Source organism: Pagrus major, chromosome 18, assembly GCF_040436345.1.
Source record: "Pagrus major chromosome 18, Pma_NU_1.0".
In the NCBI taxonomy this organism is placed as follows: Eukaryota; Metazoa; Chordata; class Actinopteri; order Spariformes; family Sparidae; genus Pagrus; species Pagrus major.
In genome coordinates this window covers 18037234-18059395 of record NC_133232.1, presented here as the reverse complement: position 1 = coordinate 18059395, position 22162 = coordinate 18037234, and the positions used below count along the sequence as shown (strand labels likewise).

The window sequence follows — 22162 nt, the reverse complement described above, 5'->3', positions numbered from 1 at the left end:
AAATGTTTTTTTGTTCTGGTTTTCAGATGCCATGCTCAGCCTAGCTGAGAGGCTCGAGGGTCCCTTTAATTTTGAGGCCGTCATGGATCCCATCGACGTGAAGATTTCAGAGGCCATCATGAACATGCAGGAGAACAGCATGCAAGTGACACAGAAAGTCAGTATCATTTTACAGTTTCCTTCTCTCAAAAAAGTGGTGAAGTGATTCAGTTACACTAACCTCCACTTTTCGGTCAGGTTTTCCAAGGATGTGGCCAGCCGAAACCAAGCATGGCCTTCCGTTCCACACGTTCTGTCAAAGAATCAGGCTTCACCGGCCGCTTCCGCCCTTACAGTCCAGACGCAAGGCCCACCACTGCTGCAGGGACCAGTTTAGATCGACTGGTAAGGACTAAGAAAACCCAGAGCACAACCAGACTACTGCTGCTTTGTTTTAAGTAGCTGTGTCTGACTTTTGTTTATTTTCTGTGTCCTCTATGCAGACAAATGATGTGAGGAAGAAGCTGAAGCATGCAAAGAAGTTCTGGTCCACATTGCCAGAGACAGTGTGTGCAGGTGAGAGGATTGCACCTGGGGATGAGTGCTGGAATGGAACAGCGAAAAGCAGGTAAGATATGTACACCACACAAACAGAATCTAAATGTTAACATATTATAAGATGAAGGCTGCAACTAACGATTATTTTATCGATCAGTCTGACGGCTATTTTCATGATTGTTTGTCCATTCAAATATTTAAAAAAATTGAAAATACTCATCACAATTTTCCAGATCCCGAAGTGACAGCTTCAGTTTGCTTCTTTTGTGTAAGCAACAGTCCAAAACCTAAAGACTCATTTGCAGTCATAAATAACAAAGAAAATCAGTAAATCCTCATATTTAAGAAGTTGGAACCAGCAAATATATGACGATTTATCATAATAGTTGGTGATCAATTTTCTTTCAATCATCTTATCTCCTAATCAACTACTGGTAGCAGCTACTTAAGATATTTCAACATGGTGACTAATATTCAATATTACTCTACATAGGTATGAGTCAGTTGTCACTGGCAACGGACTGGCCAATCAGGTGTCAAACCCTGACGTGGACGTGGACATTACAAAGCCAGACATTGTGATTCGTAGCCAGATTGCAGCTTTGAAGGAAATGACGAGCTGGCTCAAAGCTGCGCACAGCGGCAACGACATCTCTATTGACAACGGTGAGGATTGTTACTCATCATCATGATTGTCTTTAATGACTTAATGTCTTCATTGCACACATCTGACACTTGTGCCCCCCCCCCCTCCAGATGAGGACGGCAGCGGAGGAGAGGAGAGTGGCAGTGGTTGCAGCCCTCCAGACTCTCCATCCTGTGACACAGACCAGGACATCTACTTCTCCACTCCACCGAACCCCGGACAACCCAAGGTAGTTCCAGTGGTGAAGGACAGAAGTTCAGCAGCTGCCTCACAGGGAAGCATGGCGCTGGCGCTCTGCGGGCTAGCCCTGGCCCTGCTTGCTCCCCACTTGAGATAAAACTGGCTGGGCAGGGAGAGAAGAGAACGACTAGGAATGACGGAGCGAAGGGGAAAACTGTCAGAGAGACTTTAAAAAGACTGCCTTCAGGACCTTGGACTGTCCGCCATTGGGGGGGAGACTCTTCTTAATATTACAATAACTTCACTTTTAATTATTTGTTTGTATGTTTTTAAGGACATCAGTGTACAGCAATATGATTTTCTTCCCAAAAATCCACCTTTTGTTCCCACTTTTTCCCCTCAGATAAACCTTCACTCCTTATGGCTCTTTTGGAGCTACACAATGGTTCTGCATGCAGCATTACAAACATTATGTAATTGTCTTTTTTTTGGCAATTTAATCTCATAATTCATTTTTGTGCCTTCTTCAATGGTTGCCATCTGATGACTAAATAGTAAGCAAGACATTTGGTTGAACATTGAGTGCCTGTGGTGGGACATATCTTCATATTTCTGAGGATGTTCTTTACATTATTCAGAGATCAACAAATCCTGTAAAGTTGTTATGAATATTAACAATTTTCTGCACATGATTACTGTGCATACTGTGAATGTACGTGTATTTATACATTTACATACAGCAGCCAGTCAGATAATATGAAGCTAGCTGTTGATCTCAACTAAGGAAGAGTATGAGCTTTTGTTCACATTGTTAAAAATGTTCGCAGCCCATCTCTCAGAAATACAGCGAGAAGTTACAGCACAGGTATTTATGTTTGACCTGGAGATGAAGAGATTGAGTCATTGTGTAGAAGAGCATTTTGGAGCGCCCAAACATGCATATTGTATGTCTGCTATGAGTATTATCAGAGCCTAACGTTTTTAATTTCCTCATTAATTTTTAATTTAATTTTCTCAGCCTAAACAGTTCAATAGTAAGGTCATACCTCATGCATTCTCTCATTGTCAATGCAATCTAGTGATGTTGAGTTGAAAGTGTCTGATAGAGTTGAGATATGCGGCTGGCGTCCTGGTGAAAGGTAACTGGTGTGGAAGAGGAAGGACTCCCCTGGCATTACCCCTAAAGAAGGCAAAGCTGACAAGTCCTCAATGCCCTTTTTGGTACTGTACGCTCAGTTCAGCACAGAGGATCTGACTCTATACAGTCTCATTTGTTTGGAAATGAAAAGGTGGCAACACGTATGTTGGGAGTGTTTCACATTAAACTAGAGAGGAGGAACAAAAGACAGTGCTTTGATCAAATGAAATCAAGGAAAGATTATTTTAATACAGGGTTTTATGTTGAAGAGGTGTTGTAATTTTTAGCTATTTTTGGTATGAAGATATATATTAGGTACTACAGTGGATTTTACTGCTAGTTTTAGGTGGTGGAAGAGGACAATGTGCACAGATGTTGGGGGCACTTTTTGGTCAGTGTGCACACATTTTGGGGGCTCAGTTTCTTTCTTTTTTTTTTTTGCCCACATCCCCCATCCCACAATACACACTTGTACCTCTTGAATGGCCTGTGTCAGTATAAATGGACTCATCCTGAACCATTTAATCTACCTATCCTCATCCTCACGGTCTCATCGTGTCAACTTGACGTGGAATGTTGAAGTATTGTCACAAGTGCTACCAAAATGAATGCAATGTATGGTGCCTGATATTTTTCTTTTAACCTTGGTACATTACTAGCAACGTCTTGAGGTAAAAAAAAAAAAAAAAATTTAAAAAAAGAATGTAGATGATGTGTATCTCAAATGCCCTGAAGGGTGGTTGAGTATATTGTTACCAGCTGACAAGCACAACATAAGGTTTTCTAGATGTTCTAATTTGATAATCGGGTCTGTAAGTTGCATTACATTGCATGGTCATTTCATCTCTAAAATGATGCTGCCTCATGTAGCTTTTGTACAGTAACTTATGCATGTATTTTAATTCCATTGCAAACATGCTTTTAGAACTGACATAGATGATCCAAAATACAGTATTCAGAATGTTTCAATATGCAAAACTTAGGTGAAAATAATACATTTCTCAAAGTAATTGGTTGAATTGATCAGATTTGTTGGGTTTAAATATGCATTTTTTAAAAGCTGAAATATGTATTTGCATTGTTCACATTTGTCTGTATGTCTGAACCGATTGGCTGCAGTTAAGACAAATGGTAAATACTGCACACAACCTCTTTGGCTCTGAAATTGACAGGTTGATTGTAAGCTTGCATTAAATATTCTTCCAAAAAAAAGTGATGTTCCCAATTAACAGATGTGGAACAAATCAACGAGAACATCAATGTTAAAAATCTGACCTTGAAGGATTTCATGAAACAACCCACATAAAATCCTGAAGCCTTAATTTAAAATGATGAAGCTGTGCTTCAGCACCTTGATTTGGCATTACTTCTGCATGATGCTGGTTCAACTCTCCTGATTTTTGTGTTCCAACAACATTTCTACAAGGGCTTGTGCATGTGTTCGTGTCATGTGGAAGAGTTGTCAAGTGTGAAGAAACCCAACGTTCAGAAGAAATGTTTTGGGTGATGATGGTGAATGTCTGTGCTTGCGGGCCAGGGCAGCAACATTTTCCAGGCTGGCAGGAGTTGGTCCGGCGGCCGGATGTTGTTCATTCGATCCACAGAGTAACTTCAGTCCCAGTGACTTGAAAGTTGAGTTGGATGGGTGTTGAAAGCCTTCCATCAGCCCTTTGGCCCACAAGAACAGAAAGGACTCATTTTCTGAGGAGAGACTGAGTGACTGACTGAAAAGAATAAAGAGTGTAAATAAAAGAGCAGCCGTTTTAGATGTCTCTAAAAGAGGCCATAACAGTACACCAGATTTTTACTTGTCAGAGTATCTCCTAAATGTTATGGAAAAAACAAGATGAGATAGATGTTAAATTGTAAGAGAAAATGTATATTAAACAACATTTCTTAGTCTTGTTGAAATAAAGACTGCCAATATTTAAATGGTTGTGAATGGTCTCATTTTCTCTACGCTCATATTGAATGGTCTCTAGTCATAATAGTGTAAAAGGTTGTCAACAGATGTCTGGTAACTGGAGTCAAAGTAAAGCTGATGAAAAATGTTCTATTTTTTGTTTTGGGGGGACTGTACACAGCTCGCAGGCAGAAAACGCTGTCTCAGTTTTGACCTGTTTAAATTGATATTGTTGAATCACTACAATGATTTATTAAACATTAACTAGTGTGTTGCACTTATTTTAATGAGACATCACATGTTTGGCAGACACCTGTCTACTCTAGATGGTGAACATGATACATGAAAATCCACTGAAAATCTTTTGGCCAATTACATGTCATCCTCCAATGGTTTATGCTTCTGATTTAAAGCAGCGAAAGTAAAATGGTCCCACTATTATCCAGCTGATGTCACACATGTAGTGAACCAGAAGCCAGAATACTCTACTAAGTGCAGTGAAAAACATGTTTCTATCAACACATCAAAGCACATCTCTCACTAAATACAGTGCATCCTTATACAGTGACATGACCAAAACTAATGTGTCACTGGCCCTCATCCAATGTTCACATTTGCAGAGACACAAACTTGAATACACACTCCTGTTTCGGTCCAAAAGGGTTTTGGTCTGTCCCACCAGAAAATCAGCAGTTACTTAAGTCCTCACTGGTTGGCTTTTGTAGTCCTCTCTATTTAGTAGTCATCAAACAACAAGTTAGTGCCTCACACTCACTGTCAAACCTAAGAAAAATGAGCTTCAAGTCGTGTCTCTGCTGACCTTCAACAATTTGCTCAAAACACCAATTCACAAGTTCACGAAACCATTTTTGGAGCCTCACAGCAAAACAGCTTGCCAGCGTTCTCTTAAACAATTGAAGAAGGTGGGGAATTGTTTTAAAAAGGTATAATCCAAGTATTGGAAGCCCAGAGATCACAAATTGACTTGAAAATATGTTATTTACATCCCTTTAAAGCTGAAATATTCACTGTAGCTGCTATGCTAAAAGTGTGAGCGCACACCCTGTCTAAAGTGGGTGCAGGGGTTCAACTGTGCATTGATGGTGTAAATAATGTCTTTTAAAATCAACTGGGATTTCATGACTTCCAGAGACTTGGACTTGAATTTTTCAGTTGTTGTTGTACGTTTTAAAACGAGTCCCCCCACATGTAGTTCAGTTGTTTAGGAAAAGGCTGCTTTGCTTTAAAGCTTTAGAAATGTTTTGTGGACTACACAACTCTACCCGACTTACCATCAGCGTGACTAAATTTTCATTTTTGGGTGAACTTTTCCTTTAATGATAACTGGACCTGTAAATGGAGAACGTCTGTTTGTTTGTTTTATAAAACAAACTAAACCCAGGGCGCTTTAGATATTCAGTCTAACTCTCTACACGCAGCCAAACATTTTGTCAAACGTTATTTTTGATCGCTGATTTTTTCCCTTTTCGCTCAGTTCACCGTTTCATCTGTGTGTGTACCACTGAAACCTGTCCGGCGGAAGTTGTGTTTGCGGGCTTGTCACAAAAGAAATGGCGAGCGGTATCGGCAGTAAGTAATATTTCCCAACTCTTTCTCGGTTTTCTTCGTGATTTAATAGCAAAAACCACTAGTAAACAAACTAAAAAAGACTGCAACTCATTTACTTTGACTGGAGCCAGTAGTGTCGCTCTTTAATAAAACGTTACACCGTGTAACTGTGTGTGTCTCATGAATGTGTCCCCCGTAATCAACAGTGTTAAGCTAATGCTAATATTATCGTATTGGCTAACGCTAAGTGTGTGTTATTGTCTGCAAAACCATGGACTGTAACTAGTCTGCATTAAACGTATATGTTTTCCAACCGCTTGCACTCGTAAGAAAACCAACATGTGCTATAATACATTTTTAAATCATCCTGTAAACACCGTAAAAGCTAGCCAGTTAGTATCAACGATCTAGCTAACCGTAGCTTAGCAGCTAGCTTACTTTGATAAATAAAAGCATTAAAGTCAGTTTACCAGCGCACCTATTATTAGGTTCTGTATTTTAATGTTATCGCAATTTATATATCACAGACCGTGTGGTTTAAATGGGTGATATGGGGACAGGAAAGCCATATAACTTATAGTGTGTTCACCATAAACAAATAGCCCCGGGGGGAGAAAAACAGGCAGCCACTCAACCTCACAATAAGAGTGACATTAAATTAACGTAGGCTCTAAAACGTAAGATTTAATAATTTATCAACCCTGTCAGAGGTTTCTCTTAACTCATTACCCTGTCTTGTTTATCTGTGTTATGTGTTTTGTGCATTGTAAACATTTGGGCAAGTGTGAGTATAATGTTGAATAGCAGAATAAAACTGAACTGAGCCTTTGAATGGCTCCAGCGAAATGCTGTGACTTCTTAGTGTTTTGGCAAATGGCCTCAATGTATTTGTTCTGTGTATGAGGTTAGTCGTTATTATGTGTCATCTTTAATTTCTCATTGTTTGTGCCCTGAAATAAAGCATTTCAGATTGCTCATAACAAGCCAGGGGCTGCCATGAATACCTGGACATGTTATCATTTCTCTGTTTATTTGTGCCTTTTCCACAGAACACAAGATACTGAATGTGGGGCCGACAGAGCCATGGTCAGTCAGGGAGAAACTGTGCCTGGCCTCCTCGGTTATGAGGAGTGGCGACCAAAACTGGTAAAAAGAAAACCTACTCAACTGTTTCTGTCATTTACAGATTTCTGTCTGTTGTATTATTCATATGCTGGGCAGCTATAGCTGAGGATCAGTAAGGAGAATACATTGATGTAAGAGTTTTCTCTTTAGGTGTACATACATCTACAGTCACCCCAGAATCGACTGTCTTAGTTATGTCTCTGTTTTTGTTATACTCTGCATGAGCAGTAGTACAGCACAGTGGCTTACACCATATGCCTTTTCCTTAAGGCTTCAGCATTAGCTTCTAGTGTTCTGTAATACTCTGAACACATCTTATTGGATTAAGGTATAAATACTACTGTCAAGAAACTTTTTAACTTGCCTGCATTGAAGAATACAGATATCTCACCCTTAATGTCATCAGATAAAAGTTACTGATAGCCACTGACCTTTTAAACACTGGAAAGTCTTTTTTTCCTTACTCTTGGATAACAGTGATCTATCCGCATTCACAATGGTCAATACATGCCTGGATTGACATCATGTTTTTCTCTCTTATTTAGCTCACAATAATTAGCAGGTTATATGCAGCTTTTATTTATATTGGTGTTGTTAAATTTATTAGTCTTAAATCTCACCACTAGAGGTCAGACTTGGGCAAGTTATAGAGAGTGAATGGTGACCGGTAGGATCAAGCACTTATTGATTGTCACAGTCATGTACCGCATGCAACATATCAGCTAAACCTCTTTGAAAAACGAATTGAAATAAAAATGGATCGGTTCGTCCTTTTCACAGCTATCATGGCATAATACTGCCCCACATTTTGCATATTCAGTGAACTGTGCCAGTGATGACATGATCATGAGTTTTTTTTCTACAACATCCTAGGCTTTTTCTACCTGTCTTCATTTATTCCAAATTTGAATCAAATTTCCTTAGCTACGTCATACATTTATTTTCAGATTGTTTTCTCAACATTTTGAGTTATTTCTCTCTGTCTTCCAGGGTGTCTGTAAGTAGAGCCATCAAGCCTTTCTCAGAGCCTGGCCGTCCACCCGACTGGTTCTCACAGAAGGTGAGAAAGCTACAAACAAATACAACAAATACAACATTCTCTCTATTTGTCTTTTGAGCAGATAACCATGCTGACCTCTTCTCAGTCTGTGCCTCAGGATAACATATTTTCTCTGTTACTCAGCACTGTGCCTCACAATACTCTGAGCTGCTGGAGGCCACAGAAGCACCAAAGTCAGTATTTTAACGCAGATGACACCAACACACATCTATGTGCAGAATTACAATAATGTGTTGATGCTGTTATTGAATGACGGTAAAATATTTTGTGAGTTGACTTGTAGTATTTGTGTCCTCCTGTGCCCCAGGCGTAAGCGTGGTGAGAAGGGTGAGGTGGTCGAAACCATCGAAGACGTCATCGTTCGCAGGCTAACTACTGAGAGGATAGAAGAACTGAAAAAACTACTGCGGGACTCACAAGAGCAGTACAGGTGCTTACACACGTAGAAGAGGACCATTTAAAAAATATATTTTAGGGTTGTGAGACATGACCTTTAACCCACTGGTGCTTTCTGTCTTGACAGGAAATTGAAGAAGGAGGTGGATCTCATACAGACGGGTCACATGGACTCCCAGCTGAAGGAGCTGTGGGCAGAGATCACACTGTAAGACTGTTCTTCTGTTTGATACTAAGTTTTTTAAAATGTATTCATGATGCACAAGTGGCTTTCGTTACCTCTTGCCTCACTACCTTCATACTAAACAAAAAGTGACTGTTTTCAAATTCAAAACATCAGTGTAGACAAGTAAACAAACTTGCACTACATGACATGGGCAGACAACATGTTGTTAGCTGTTGTATTAAAGAGTGAGGACCACACCAGCATCATACTGAACTGAAGGGACATTGGCGAGCACGTTTACATGCCATTTAATGAGCTGCAGCAGAGCAGCTAGCTAACCTGCAATCTCCCCAGTAGATGTTTTTTCGTCTGTTGTTCAGTTAATTAAAGTGCAGGACGATGTGCCATCACGAAACCAAAAATATAGAATATCAATTTCTCCCCTATGTTTTCTGATTTGTCTATAAGGATGTCCAGGTACAAGTTATTCACAGAATCTGTTTGATTTTCGTTGGACCTAAATAACTTTGCTGATCTCCTGACTTTCCATTCAACCCCACCATGGTAAAGTATCCACTTTATAGAGCCCCCAAACACTCCACAGTGGCTCAAAAAAGTAGTGTCCATTATGGACTACTTTCTGCTAACAGTCCCACAATGCAGAGCTTTACATTATATCATTATATTATATTATTACAGTAGGTGCAAACATGACTCAACATCTGGTCCTGATGACACAAAAGATGATTCGTAAGTGTCCAAAATCTTAATTTACTGCTCACTATAAACTACAGAGTGTCTGTTACATAGAGGGCAGTGAATGAGTGAACAAGGAACATCAACATCAACATTAACAACATTAATTTAAAAAGGCTGGAGAGGCCCAGTTGGTTCTGCAGTTCAAATGTGCAGCTTTTCAGCCACAATCCTACCCATTTTCTTTATGCCTTTATAACATGCTTAAAACAAAAGTTGATTGTAAAACGGTGATCTTTCCACCTCAGAAAGAAGAAGCAGGATGAGGACGAAGCAGAACAGAAGAGGAAAGCCACAGAGACAGCGTTCCAAGGTAGATACAATCTGTGCACTCTCAAGGCCCTTTGTTGGAACATATTGTCTGTCTTCAGGAAGTGTGCGTGTCTTGGATCATGTGGGCATTTATTGTGAACTTCATACTTGTATCAATGGTGCATTAAAAATGGAGTTCACATAGATAAATCTACAACTACTAGCATACTTTGTCATCTTCTTGGAATATTTTCTCATTAATTGCTAAGATTCATATTTTCTCTCTGACATGCCTGTGATGGTATGAGTATACTGTCACATTAGGCTCTGCTCATGGTTTCTGTGCTGCAGTTTCTTCTAATTCTTTAAACATAGTTTAAAAAAAATCAGCCTGACTCAGTCTTCTCTCTCTCCACCTGTGACCTTCTCTCTCCATCACAGCTCGTCAGGCGGTGAAAAACACACCGAAGCGTCTGCCCAGTGTGACTGTCCGCTCTCCCCTGGGTGCCAGCCCCCCCACCATGGACTCTCAGGGTGACTCTTCGGTCTCCACACCGCCCATGGACACAGGAGGTGTTGCCTCTGATGACACCACCACCCACTCTGTTGTAAGAACATGCTCGTATAGAACAGTATTTGTCTTACATGCTCATCAGTTATGAGATACCACAAGGATACTGAGAGAAAATGTGTTTTCTTGATTTAAATTGGCACTGTGGACTCGACCAAAGTGCCTTTCTGTACCTCCAACTTGTTTTTGTCTCATTATGAGTCAGTGGAAAGAAGATCCTCTCACATTATGGTGTTTTTGGCAATCCCAGCTCCATCTGGAAGCAAATGGTTCAGATATTGCAGCTCATTGTGCCAACCACTCTCACTGATTCTCTGCTGCTTCTGCCAGGCCCAGGGGGTCGGAGTGTTTCTACCAGTGATGGATGCTCCAGGCCCAGGGCCCAAAGATGGAGGCCTGGCCACTCTGGTAGATGATTCACCGCAGAAGAGGCTCCTAGCCCAGAAGGCCACACCACCGCCCTCACCTCTCCTGTCAGAACTGCTGAAGAAAGGCAACCTGATCTCGGCCAGCCCCCGCCTGGTGAGAGTCATCTGAGAAAACTACAAGAATACCAGAAATTGAAAATAATACAAAAACATAGGCAACAGATCTTATTGCAGTATATTAGTTTAATGTTAATTGATTGTGTTTTTAACTTTTGTTGATCTGAAAGTCACACCATCACTGGATTAAAACCTCACTTTTGTGATCTTCTTGTATTTATTAATGTCAGGTTGGAGAGGGAGACTCTACTGGAAGCCTCACCAATGGAGTACAGACAGCCACTGCAGTCACCGCCTTACCACCTGGTCATGAGGTCATCGCAGGTAAAAACATACTTTTCATAGATAAGCGAGCCCATCTGGGCTTTATGTGGCTGTTTTATAATCTGTCCAGTGTGGCTTTATTGTAAACTAATAACATCGCTGTGGCGAAGCAGAACTGCTGTCTGTTTTGACAGCATTTTGTGCTTTATTACCGGAACGTTTACTACAAGCTGAGGGGAGGTCAGAACAGGTCAGTTTTAGCTCCACTTACTTTGTGCTGTTTACAAGGTTCCTTATTAGAATGTAGGTCCGCTCAATTCATGTGTTTTATTAACATTACAACGCCCTCTGCTCCTGGTGGTCTGTCAAGAAGCAGACTGGTAAACTAAACTCCATTCTAGAAGCAGGTGTTTTACAGTTGGGCCCTTTTTTCCACAGTTTAAACTGTAGTTACAACTTTACAGAAGCTCTTTTTTGATTCACTTTGATCTACAGGCACATTCACCACATGTCATTTACTAAGTAACATCATTTAATAACCTGTGATGAGGTGTTTGACACAAACAGACACATATTGAATGGTTGGGTCTCGCGGTGTAACATTTTCATTCTCTCTGTGGATGGTCTGAAGCCACAGATCTCTTCTTTTACTGTCCTTTGTTCTTTGGAGAAGTGAAAAACACCATAACCTTTTTAGATTTTATTTTATTGTTTGATGTGAAAAATGCTACAGGGTCTTTTAGGCATCTTGCTACTAGCTGTCAATCTGGCACCAGCACTTTCACAACATTGCTTTCAGTCAAAGAGGGGCGTGGTTGTTCTGGTGACAGGAAAGTGATGTGTGGCTGCTCTCATCTATGACAGTTCTTTTATGCACACAAATACACATGTGCTTTTTTTTTTTTACTACGTGATACAGGAGCCTGCCTTTTGTAACACAGTGTACCAGTGGCTTTCGTTATCACTCGCATTCATGGTTTTTAAAAAAAATACTGAAAATATGTCTGTATGTGACTGTAAACCTTCTTTCCAAATGGTGTAGGTGCACAAACGTCATTCATGATGCAGTCAAAAGGTAGACTTAAAATAATCCATGTAACAAGCCCTTCTTAGGTCTAGTTAAAGGTGTGGTTAGATCCTAGCCTGAACGGTCCATCGTTAACAGAAGATAACGATAGATAATGGGTTCAGAACTAATAATTAATTACAACAGTGTGATGCTGCAGGTTTTTATCTTGTTCTTACTTACTTTTCTGTTCTCGCAGAAGGTGAAGAGGAAGCTGCAGTGAAGGCAGAGCTCAGTGAGGAGACGGGATTAGTAGAAGAGGACCTTGTATCCGTGTCATACATGGGAGACGAATTGGACCTGGAGACAGTTGGAGACATCATTGCCATCATAGAGGAGAAGGTATGCAATTTGCTAAATGATCACTACCTACTTGCTTTTTTTTCCTCTTGGTAACACCAGTATGAAGTCACTCAATCTTCCAAGTACCTCTCAGTTTTCAGCACATTATAATCCTTTGCTTAAAGCATAATAATGTCTCTGTCCTTCCCTCCCTCTCCCACAGGTCGATGACTCTGTGGAGGCCTTGGATGCAGCAGCAGTGGAAGCAGCTCTCTCTCTCTGTGAAGAGGCCGTCTCAGAAGGACACACCCTCCCCGGCCCCTGGGAGACACAGGAGCTGAAGGCCTCAGACCCAGCGCCCACAGTCCAAGACTCTGATCCAAAGCAGGAGCCTCAGGATGTGCCCACTATGTCCACCCTGATCCCTCCTAGCATAGAGACCCAAAACCAACCAGAAGCTAAAAGAGAAGAACAAATTAAGGGAAACTGCGAGGGACCTGAGGTGACAGGAAGCGACATCACCTCTTCGGTCACCTCTGACGACGGTGCAACAGGAAGTGAGGTGATGGAGGAGGGGGCGGCGGGGAAGGAAGTCACTGAAGCAGCGGTCAAGAGTGAAGGAGAGGAGTGGAGCCAGCCGGAACCAAACCCTCCTTGCCTTGGTGGGTGGTGTACTCATGTAAACACACACACACACACACACACACACAGACACACAAATCATGATTATGTTTTTTTGATCACCTTCTCATGTTTGTCCCACAGACTCTGAGGACAGCTCCGTGTCGGGGAAAGAGTCCAAGGTAACACTCTTGTCCACACTGACACACAGGCACAGCTTTTTTGAAACACAGGTACTCTATTAGTGTGTGTGTATTCTTGAATCCAGGAGGTGAAGGAGGAGGAGGCGGGGAGTGAGGGCGACCCAGAGGAAGGGATGGAGCTGAAGGAGGAGTGTGGGGAGGGGGAGGGTCCCTATCTGTCGGAGGTGGAGCGGGCAGCCAGCGAGAGTGAAGACGGATATGGCCCGCCATCGCAGCGCTACACAGCTGATTCTCTGGCCAGCAGTCCGGCCTCTTCTTCCCAGCTGTAGGTGTCGCTGTGAAAGTTGTTTCATAATAACAATTTGATCCTTTTGGTACCATGTTGTGGTAAAGTGGCACGTGTGAGCCAAACGCCATGTCCTACAGTAACCCCTACCCATAGTAAAACTGACATTTCAGGAGAAATGATGACGCTTAACTGGCCTTTGTCATGAGTGTTCACACTATGACCTATGAGTCAGATTAGGGCTGAGCTAAGCAGTCTTTGGCTGCTGACTTAAAAATTCTAACAATATGTTCTTCTGTCTCTCTGCCACTTGTGATTTCTCTTTTGCTTCCCGTTTCCATTCACGTGGACTTCACCATCCTCTTCTTTCCTACTCTGTCTTCACTTCCTCTCTCTTCCTGCTGTGCATCAGATCAACATGTGGTGAGGACCAGGAGGCAGTCCAGGCCCAGAAGATCTGGAAGAAAGCCATCATGCTGGTGTGGAGAGCGGCGGCCAACCACAGGTGGCGCTTCTTGGAATGCCTCGACTTTAATGACGAATCGCAATGTTTGTTTGCTGAAATACTTGAACAAGACATTCATGCTGCAGTACATTTGATGATGTACTGCAGCATGAGATTACGATGATACTATAATATCATCGTAATGTACTGCAGCATGGATGGTCATATTTAAGAAAAAAGTGAGGTCATGAGAGTGCTATGCTTCGAGCACAATCTCAACACCCCTGAAACCTTTTGACTAGATACTAAAAGGCCTGTATTTTATGTTTTCAACATTTTTTCATTTATTTAGCAAATCAGATCTGTTTTCTGTAAATGTTATCTTTCAGCATCTGTTTGTTCAAGTAATGAATGTGCATTTTTATGTGTAATGTGAATTTTACCTGTGTTTAGGAAAGTTAATTATAATTTATATCCAGTAGCAGCATAAGATTTGTTAAAAAAAAAAGCATGTAAATTACTAGCACATTCTTATTAGGCCTTTGGTCTACTGGTTGTTTATTCAGCATTTCTTCTGCATTTTGTGCCTTTTGGCTTACTGAAAATATTGGAATTTGGAGCAAAAGAGCTTTAGTTTGAAAGATTCTTGCCCACTGTTGCAAAAATTAGTTGATAGTTTCCACTTTTTTCTTTCTTAACAAGCCTCGGTAAGCAATAAAATGCATGCAGGTTTAGTTTAGGGGAAAACACGGTCACTGCGGAAAGAACCTCTCCCCCCAACAGTTAAAGGGAAACGTGTTTTACAGTTACTGAATTCTTTTCTCAGGTATGCCAGTGTCTTCCTACAGCCTGTGTCAGACGACATTGCACCTGGTTACCACAGCATCGTACACAGGTAATAACACACGCATACACATATTCTATGAACAATATATTCCAACAGATAATGCAGAGATCTGAAGTGAATTTAGTGCATTCATGCCTCACCAAAATTAATTGATAAATAAATCTCCCTCCTCTCCTGCTCCAGACCCATGGACCTGTCGGCCATCAAAAAGAACATTGAGGCCGGCGTGATCCGTACGACCGCCGAGTTCCAGCGTGACATCATGCTGATGTTCCAGAATGCCGTCATGTACAACTCGTCAGACCACGACGTGTACCACATGGCGCTGGAGATGCAGCGTGACGTCCTGGAGCATGTCCAGCAGTTCCTTGCCACGCAGCTCATCATGCAGACCTCAGAGAGCGCCATCTCCGCCAAGAGCCTCCGCGGCAGGGAGGGAAATCGTAAGCCAGGAGAGCCGGCTGAGAAGGTGGGTTGGGCGACTTGGTGTGGGTCGATTTAAGAATTCACCTAAAAGTCTGTCATGGTGTCAAACAAGTCTTATTTGGAGTACACACTCTGTAAACCTTCAAATCCAAAATGGGGTTTCCACAATTTATCTAAGCATATGAATTTTTGATTACAGAAGCTACCCACAGCTTTAACCTGAGAAGAGGTCTAATCAGAATTACTGCAAACAGCGTTGTGAAGGACTTGAATTAATTTGTTTACTTTATTTGTTTACTACAGTTGGTCAAAGGACTTAGAGAGATAGGTGTCATTGGTTTAACATTGGCAGTTTATATAGTTATCAAGGATTTATTTCTGAAGTAGTAAAGTGGTGTCAAGTTTTTGTACATGATCATCTCTATAACCCGATGATTGTCCATTGTCCTACTACTGCTGGCAGTGGTTATATAGAATATGTATGAAAATACATACATATGAAGTGTGAAAAGGAATATCCCACCCATAACAAAAATCCTATCTAGCAAGTTGTCACTTAAAATGTCTTGGATAGGTTAGCTATGGTTTGTGAACAGGAACAAATTTTGTGAAAAGTCATCAGAATCAGAAATACATTATTATCCCCGAGGGGAAATTGTTTAATGGATGGATGTGTTACAGAGTCTGTCAATAGAGAAACTCGTAATAGTTAAGGACTCAAATCACAGATTTGTTGAATTGACCATATGATCAGTGTGGTTCTCATGTTTTTACTGAAGTATGTCTCAATTAATAAACCTCCTTAGATTTGTTCCTTTGAACTATTTGAATGGATTAATAGCACCAGTATATTACAAATTTCAGGGCCTTTGCATTGACTCTGTTGTTTAGGCACTGTTGCTTTTACATATAATCCTAAAACCGTTTTAATCACCACTGATGAATATGTGTTTCCTTCCATCAGTTCGCTAATGTGTATAAATCTTAATTGAACTGCCTTAGATAATAGGAGTAACTGTTTAACCCTCTGTTCTGCAAAGAATTTACCCTCAAAGAAATGAGTCAACGCTACATTGTACTTGACATGACATAGGCCATCTTCACAAGGCGGACATTTTCCTCTGTCATCACGCTCAGGGTGGGAAGCTCAAATGCTGGGATTGTGGTCTGCTGTTGTGAGTGCACCTCATCCCGATTGATCAGCAACTATAAAGACAATGGATATCTGGAGGGACATTGAGACATATTTCAAACAACATAACATTAGCATTCAACCACTTCCTAGCTAACGTTACCTTTTGATTACATCCTGTGCGTTCCACTTCCAAATCTAACACTATCGAATGGTAATGTTAGCTAGAAGGTGGCTGAATGCTAACGTTAGTAGCGTTCTAACGGAAGCTAACAGGTTATAAAATATATTGTTTTACCTTGAAATATGGCCTGATGTCTCTCCAGATCTATTCCTGTTTCATGACATTTGAACTTCCCACCCTGAGCATGATGTCGGAACAAAATGTCCACCATTTGATTATGGTGTATTACATTGAACAATAAACCTTAGTACATCGCATCTGCTGAGTCCATGCTACTTTAATATGTGTGAAAAATAATTTCTGTCAAACCTTTTTGTGGAACTAAGCACTTCTCATTTATGCTAATCATTCTACACTAAATTCCTCATGGGTAGTCAACTATGACTCAGCTGATATATGCTGAAGTGTGAAGTAGCAGCGCCAGTAATGCACGAAGGACACAATGAATGATGTTGGTGTGTCAGTCTCTCTAAAGCCTGACCTGTGGAACAGATGACATGTAATAAAAGTGCATTCACACCAACATCATACAAGTCACACATGCTCACATTGTTGAATCCATGAGACGGTCGGAGACACGTGGTTGGAGACACGTGGTCGGACGTCTGTCACCAGGTCCACTCTCCTCTCCGCTCGCTGCCGTGTGCTTCAGTGGAATACTTCCTGGTCTTGACTTCCAGCTGATTCATGTCCTGCATGTTGGCTGCACCTCTCCTCACTAACTTCTGTCTGTCTGCATCTGCCTGTCACTGACTCAACTGTCTGCTATCGTCTGCAGTGAATGTTCATGTTTGCCGTTTTGTGTGTGTGTATTACTTTGTCTTGACTGTATGAATGTTGGTCGTGGCATTTCTGAAGTATTATGGAATTTAGAAATCTCAGTTCCAGACAGGGAACATCCAGATGTATGGATGAATTACTTTATAAAACATATCTGACAAAACGCTTGACAAATTAATTAAATGTTTCAGTCTTTATTCAGCTGTTTCTGAACAGCAAGCTAAACTGTGGATGAAATGAGACTGTATCACTCTTTAGAGCTGAATGGGATGTGATCTGTGGTATGGTATGTGTGTGTAAGCTGTCTTAAAGACACGTCTATGTGTTTGAGAGTGTGCTTGCCTACTTGTACACTGTATATGCCCGATTGTCTCTGGTGTGTTTTTCTGTCTGTATATCTGTCTCTATATATCAATCACACTATTTACTATCTGTATAAGGGAGACTGAGTGTGTGTGTGTGTGTGCGTGTGGATATCTGTGTTATCGACGTGCGTGTTTGTGAATGTGCTGTGCAGCGGTCAAATGGACGCTCGTTCCTCGGCGTGCTCCTGTGTTTGACGCAGACTTGTATGAAACTTGCTTTCTCACGCACATGTGTGTGTTTTTCTCTCTCTTTCTCACTCCGATGTTTGTCCTCCTACAGGACAGTGTCCCAATGGCCTCTCCTGCTTTCCTTCTCTCTCTCTTTGTAAGTATTCAGGTTCTCCCTCAGATTTCACCAGAACCAGGCCACGCTCCGCACACGCTTGTCTCAACCCAACACACACAAACACTCTGTACACATCTGTGTTCACCTCTCATCTCTTTTCTTTCTCTCATTCAGTTTTAGTCTAGTGGCATTAAAGGAAGCAAAGTGGTTTTAAAGATAGAAGTTGTAAGGATTTAAGTAATTGTAAGAGCCCTTACAATTGACCACAGTTATTGGTGTTAATCAATAAAAATGTAACTGAAAATGTTCAGTAACAATTTGACACTTCCCTTTAGGTCATTTTAGCGTGCTTCCTGGTCGAGCTGAGTGTCATTTGAACATTTTGGCTATTCCAACATAAAAGCCGCTGATTAAAAAAAAAAAAACTATACTTAAAGATTATAGCCTAACTATTGACAATAGCCAACTTTCAAGTTTTTAAGGGGAGAATATGTAAGAAATTTGTGAAAAACATTTAAAAATCAACTTTAATCATCAACAGAATGTGAATAAATAACAGTTTTGACATTATGACGTCTATTTATTGTGTTGCACAGAAGTGAGCATGCTAACCAGCTAGGCCCAGCCCATCCCGGTCTCAAGCTTCTGTGCTAGACGGTGTAAACGCCAACACACATCTTGTCCCAGAGATCCCAGGGTCCTGCACAGCTAAATGAGCTAACTAGCTAATGGTAGCTAAGGTTGGAGGCAGTTAGCGGTTCCTCTGCTGATATGCTGCTCCTTATTTGACTTTTATGATTTTGATTTTTTTTTCTTTGCACAAGAAAACAAGAAATCCCAAATTAGGTTTGTGGTCATTTGTCACAATTGCATAGTTTTTCCACCAGCTGTACAATGTCTTGCTTGGCAAATTCAATCGGCTGATACATTGATTTCTTAGAGAACATTTTTTTATCTAAACTACCAAATACCAATATTAGTAATGGCCTCAAAACTCTAGTATCAGTCGCACCATACTTATGAGTAAAAACTATTGAAATAATTGAAACCGTAAATCTTTCACAGTGTCCAAAACACTTACAAATATCAAGTGGAAGAAAATTGTCTTTATTTTATGTGTACAATAATGACTTAAGCCCCTAACACTAAATAAACAATCAAAGATAAATTTGTACACGAAAACTTCATAATACATTAATCATCCATTAAAAGAGTTCAACACTCTTGATTCAAATGATGCTGCTTCCTGATTGGTGCACGCAGGTATATGACCTCACCTTTTTCAAACCAAGCCACCATCAGCCCCACCCAGTGAGAGGAGCTCAGACAAAAATAAACACAAATACAGAAGTCATGTTTATGTCCAATGGCACGTGAATTGACTTGAGACATTTCTGTGGCTGTTTGTGTTCCCTGTTGGTGGACAGACTCGTCCATCAGGTTTTACAACAGCCATCTTGTGATGGCAAGGTGTGAGATAGTGTTGCTCCAACCACTAAACTTTGTTATTGAATACTCAGCAGTACTGGGGAAAAAAACTACTAAAAATACCAGCAGTACCCAGCCATACCCAGCTGTATAGACGCTGTGTGATATGGAAACAAGTAAAGGGCCTTGTTTCTCACTCTTTCTCTCTCTGTCAGTTTCACAGAAACACATCTCTCAACACACTGTCCGTGTCACCATCATTAACTTTTAAGTTCTGTTTGGACACAATATGCTCACCACACACACAACACACACACAACACACAACACACACACAGGCTCCAGTAACCTTTCATCACCCAAGCTTCCGTCGACCTTCGGTTAATGACCCCATGCCGGTTTCCTGTGTTTTTCTGTTTTCGTGCGGTTGTCCGTGTCTCTGCATGTTCTAATTTTCTTTTCTCCTTCTTTTCTTTTCAAATCTTCTTGTTTTTGATCATCATTGTTTTTTTTTATGTTCTTCATTTGGGGAGGAAGCCTTCCGAGGTGGACTGTGCTGTGTATTTTTGTGCAGAGCTCAATCGCGTGAGGAGGCCCGCCACAGGGTCTCCCTTCACTCTGTCCAGCTAACCATTGACCGTCACACCCTTGTGTTAACTTTTTCTCCCGCTCTCTCTCTTTCTTTTTCCCTGTTTTTCTTTCATATGTCTCTCTGCTGCAGGACGGAGGCACCAGGGGTCGCCGTAGTGCCATGGAGGCTGACCTCAAAATGAAGAAATAGACTGAAATTTCAGAGACACTTGAAGAGACAAAGAGACATTCAGAATTGGAGGTGGAACTGAGTACTTACCGGTCACCTGGGTTTTTTTCTGAAGAGGACTGTGCAGTCTCTGTGTGCCAGGTGTATGTGTGTGTGTGTGTATACACATCCGTCCCTTAATGTAGATGAGGGTATACGTGAATGGCTGAATCTGTCTGTTTGTGTGTGAGAGAGCTGCATCAAGCTTCCTCTTCTCCACTTCATATGATTGATTAAATGTGCAGCGCCATGGGGGTTTGACTCCAGGTCAAACAAGCCGGAGCACTGCTTTCCCCAAGTATCATTTCACCAGCAAAGGTTCATCATGTCCCTCTGCAGAGGAGAAGGAGCAAAGAGAAAGAAAACATCACCAGCAAAAGCTTGTAATAGAAGGCAGGATGACTCCTACTTGTCAGATTTGCTCATGTTGAATCACAGATGCATTAATGCTGGTACTGCATGTGCAATGAGGCCAAGATACTGAATCTATACCAGTGTCATTACTGCTAAAATACAAATCTGAGATCCAAATACAAGCTGTTAGAAAACCAAACAACCGGATTTTCTGCCTTTTTTGATAAATGTAAGAAAGGAGCTGAAGTAGACGACGTCACCAAACTGGTAGCTGTTGTCTGCTTTGCTTAGTAATACATGAGAAGGTCTGTCTGTGTTGTCCATGTTTGAGCCCATTAACTGCAAGTTGCATTTACATCGCTGCTGACCGTTTTCCAAAGCACTTGTTTTTAGATTAACTACCTGTCATCAAGCAGCGCTGAGTTTCCATTACATTCAGGAAACTATAAAGTTCTACTTCAAAAATCAAGTGATAACGAGAAGAAACGTGAACATTGCTGGAGATGTCACCCATCCCTGTAAATAATGCGGCTCTGTTTGTTAAAGTTACATCAGCCGTGTGGTACTGCTGTTTAAATTTTGTTGTTGCATTCATGTACTTTCAGCCATCTGACAGCTGATAATGTAAATTGTCTAAATCCAGAATGCAGGCTAGCTATCATAATACTGTTGAAATGCTTGTTTGTTTGTTTTTTTGTTGTGTTTTTGATTTTTTAGCACCGACAGAGTTTACTTAACATCATGACCGTTAAAATCAATCGATTAAATAATCAGCAGATGTATCCACAATGAAAATAATCATTAGGTGCAGTTCTACACAAAATGAACTACTGTAAAATCCAGCTGTTATATTAATGCATGAGTCATAATAATTTGATATATTAGTCCAACAGTCACAAGGGACATTTTCCTGCATTGGGTACTTTGAATACTTTAGTTAAATTCTAGTGATTATGCTTAAAAGCTCAGGGGTGTACTGCCACGTAATGATGATGCAACTTTGATGAAAAACGGCAAATCAACAAATAGTCACTTGATCAATGACCCATCCTCAAATAAATGTCACAGTTGTGATGGAATAAATGGAAACCAGTAGCTGCTTTTGAAGGTAGATTTTAAGAAAACTAAATATATTCTTTGTGAAGTAGTCTGCAGTAATGTGAAGTACAGTTTGAGTGTGTTAATGGGCTGAAACATACGTGAGGATTGTTGTTGCTGAAGTAGTATTGATGCATCCCTACTCGTCACTTAGGTATGGCCACAGCGTGCTATGTAAATAGCATAAGAAACATGTTTGTGTAATGTGTGTTAGATGGGAGTACAAAAACAAGTTTTGTACCTGTGAGACGGATCATGTAGAGTTTTGTGTTTGGGTAGCTGAGACATGTATCATGTGTTCTGTTGTACATTTGTTAAATAAAAAGATTATTTGATCTAAAACTAAAATGGTGTCGGATGTTTGCTTGCAGTTAAATTTAGTTTTGACGTCTTGATCAATACCTAGTCATTCACCTCAGGATATTTCACTTGGTAGAGGAATTTCTTAAGTTACATGACTTGCAGCCTTAGCTTTCTTAGAAGTCTGTCATCACCAGCTGTCTTCAGTTTTCTAAATGGGCTTATTGAAATGATCTTGTGTAATCAGCCTTCTTTGAAAACAACTTGTAACTC

General features: G+C 40.9%; 2 protein-coding genes across 2 annotated transcripts in view; both read left to right on the top strand.

Annotated features, from left to right (window-relative positions):
- Positions 1-2984, top strand: part of gpc4 (glypican 4) — a 31969-nt gene extending 28985 nt beyond the window's left edge. Inside the window, exons 5-9 of the mRNA XM_073486671.1 lie at positions 27-157; positions 238-384; positions 483-607; positions 1031-1203; positions 1294-2984. Coding sequence (XP_073342772.1) covers positions 27-157; positions 238-384; positions 483-607; positions 1031-1203; positions 1294-1520 — 803 coding nt within the window. The 3' untranslated portion in view covers positions 1521-2984. The remainder of the gene's footprint in view (positions 1-26; positions 158-237; positions 385-482; positions 608-1030; positions 1204-1293) is intronic.
- Positions 2985-5904: 2920 nt separating this feature from the next.
- Positions 5905-21937, top strand: brd8b (bromodomain containing 8b). Its single transcript, XM_073486991.1, has 18 exons — positions 5905-5994; positions 7023-7119; positions 8089-8158; positions 8282-8331; positions 8466-8588; positions 8682-8762; positions 9725-9789; positions 10170-10336; positions 10630-10821; positions 11015-11108; positions 12314-12456; positions 12620-13058; positions 13162-13199; positions 13286-13485; positions 13859-13951; positions 14718-14786; positions 14922-15207; positions 20060-21937. Exons 1-18 carry the CDS (start codon positions 5976-5978, stop codon positions 20117-20119), a joined length of 2286 nt encoding a protein of 761 aa, XP_073343092.1. The 5' UTR covers positions 5905-5975; the 3' UTR covers positions 20120-21937.
- Positions 21938-22162: the final 225 nt, after the last annotated feature.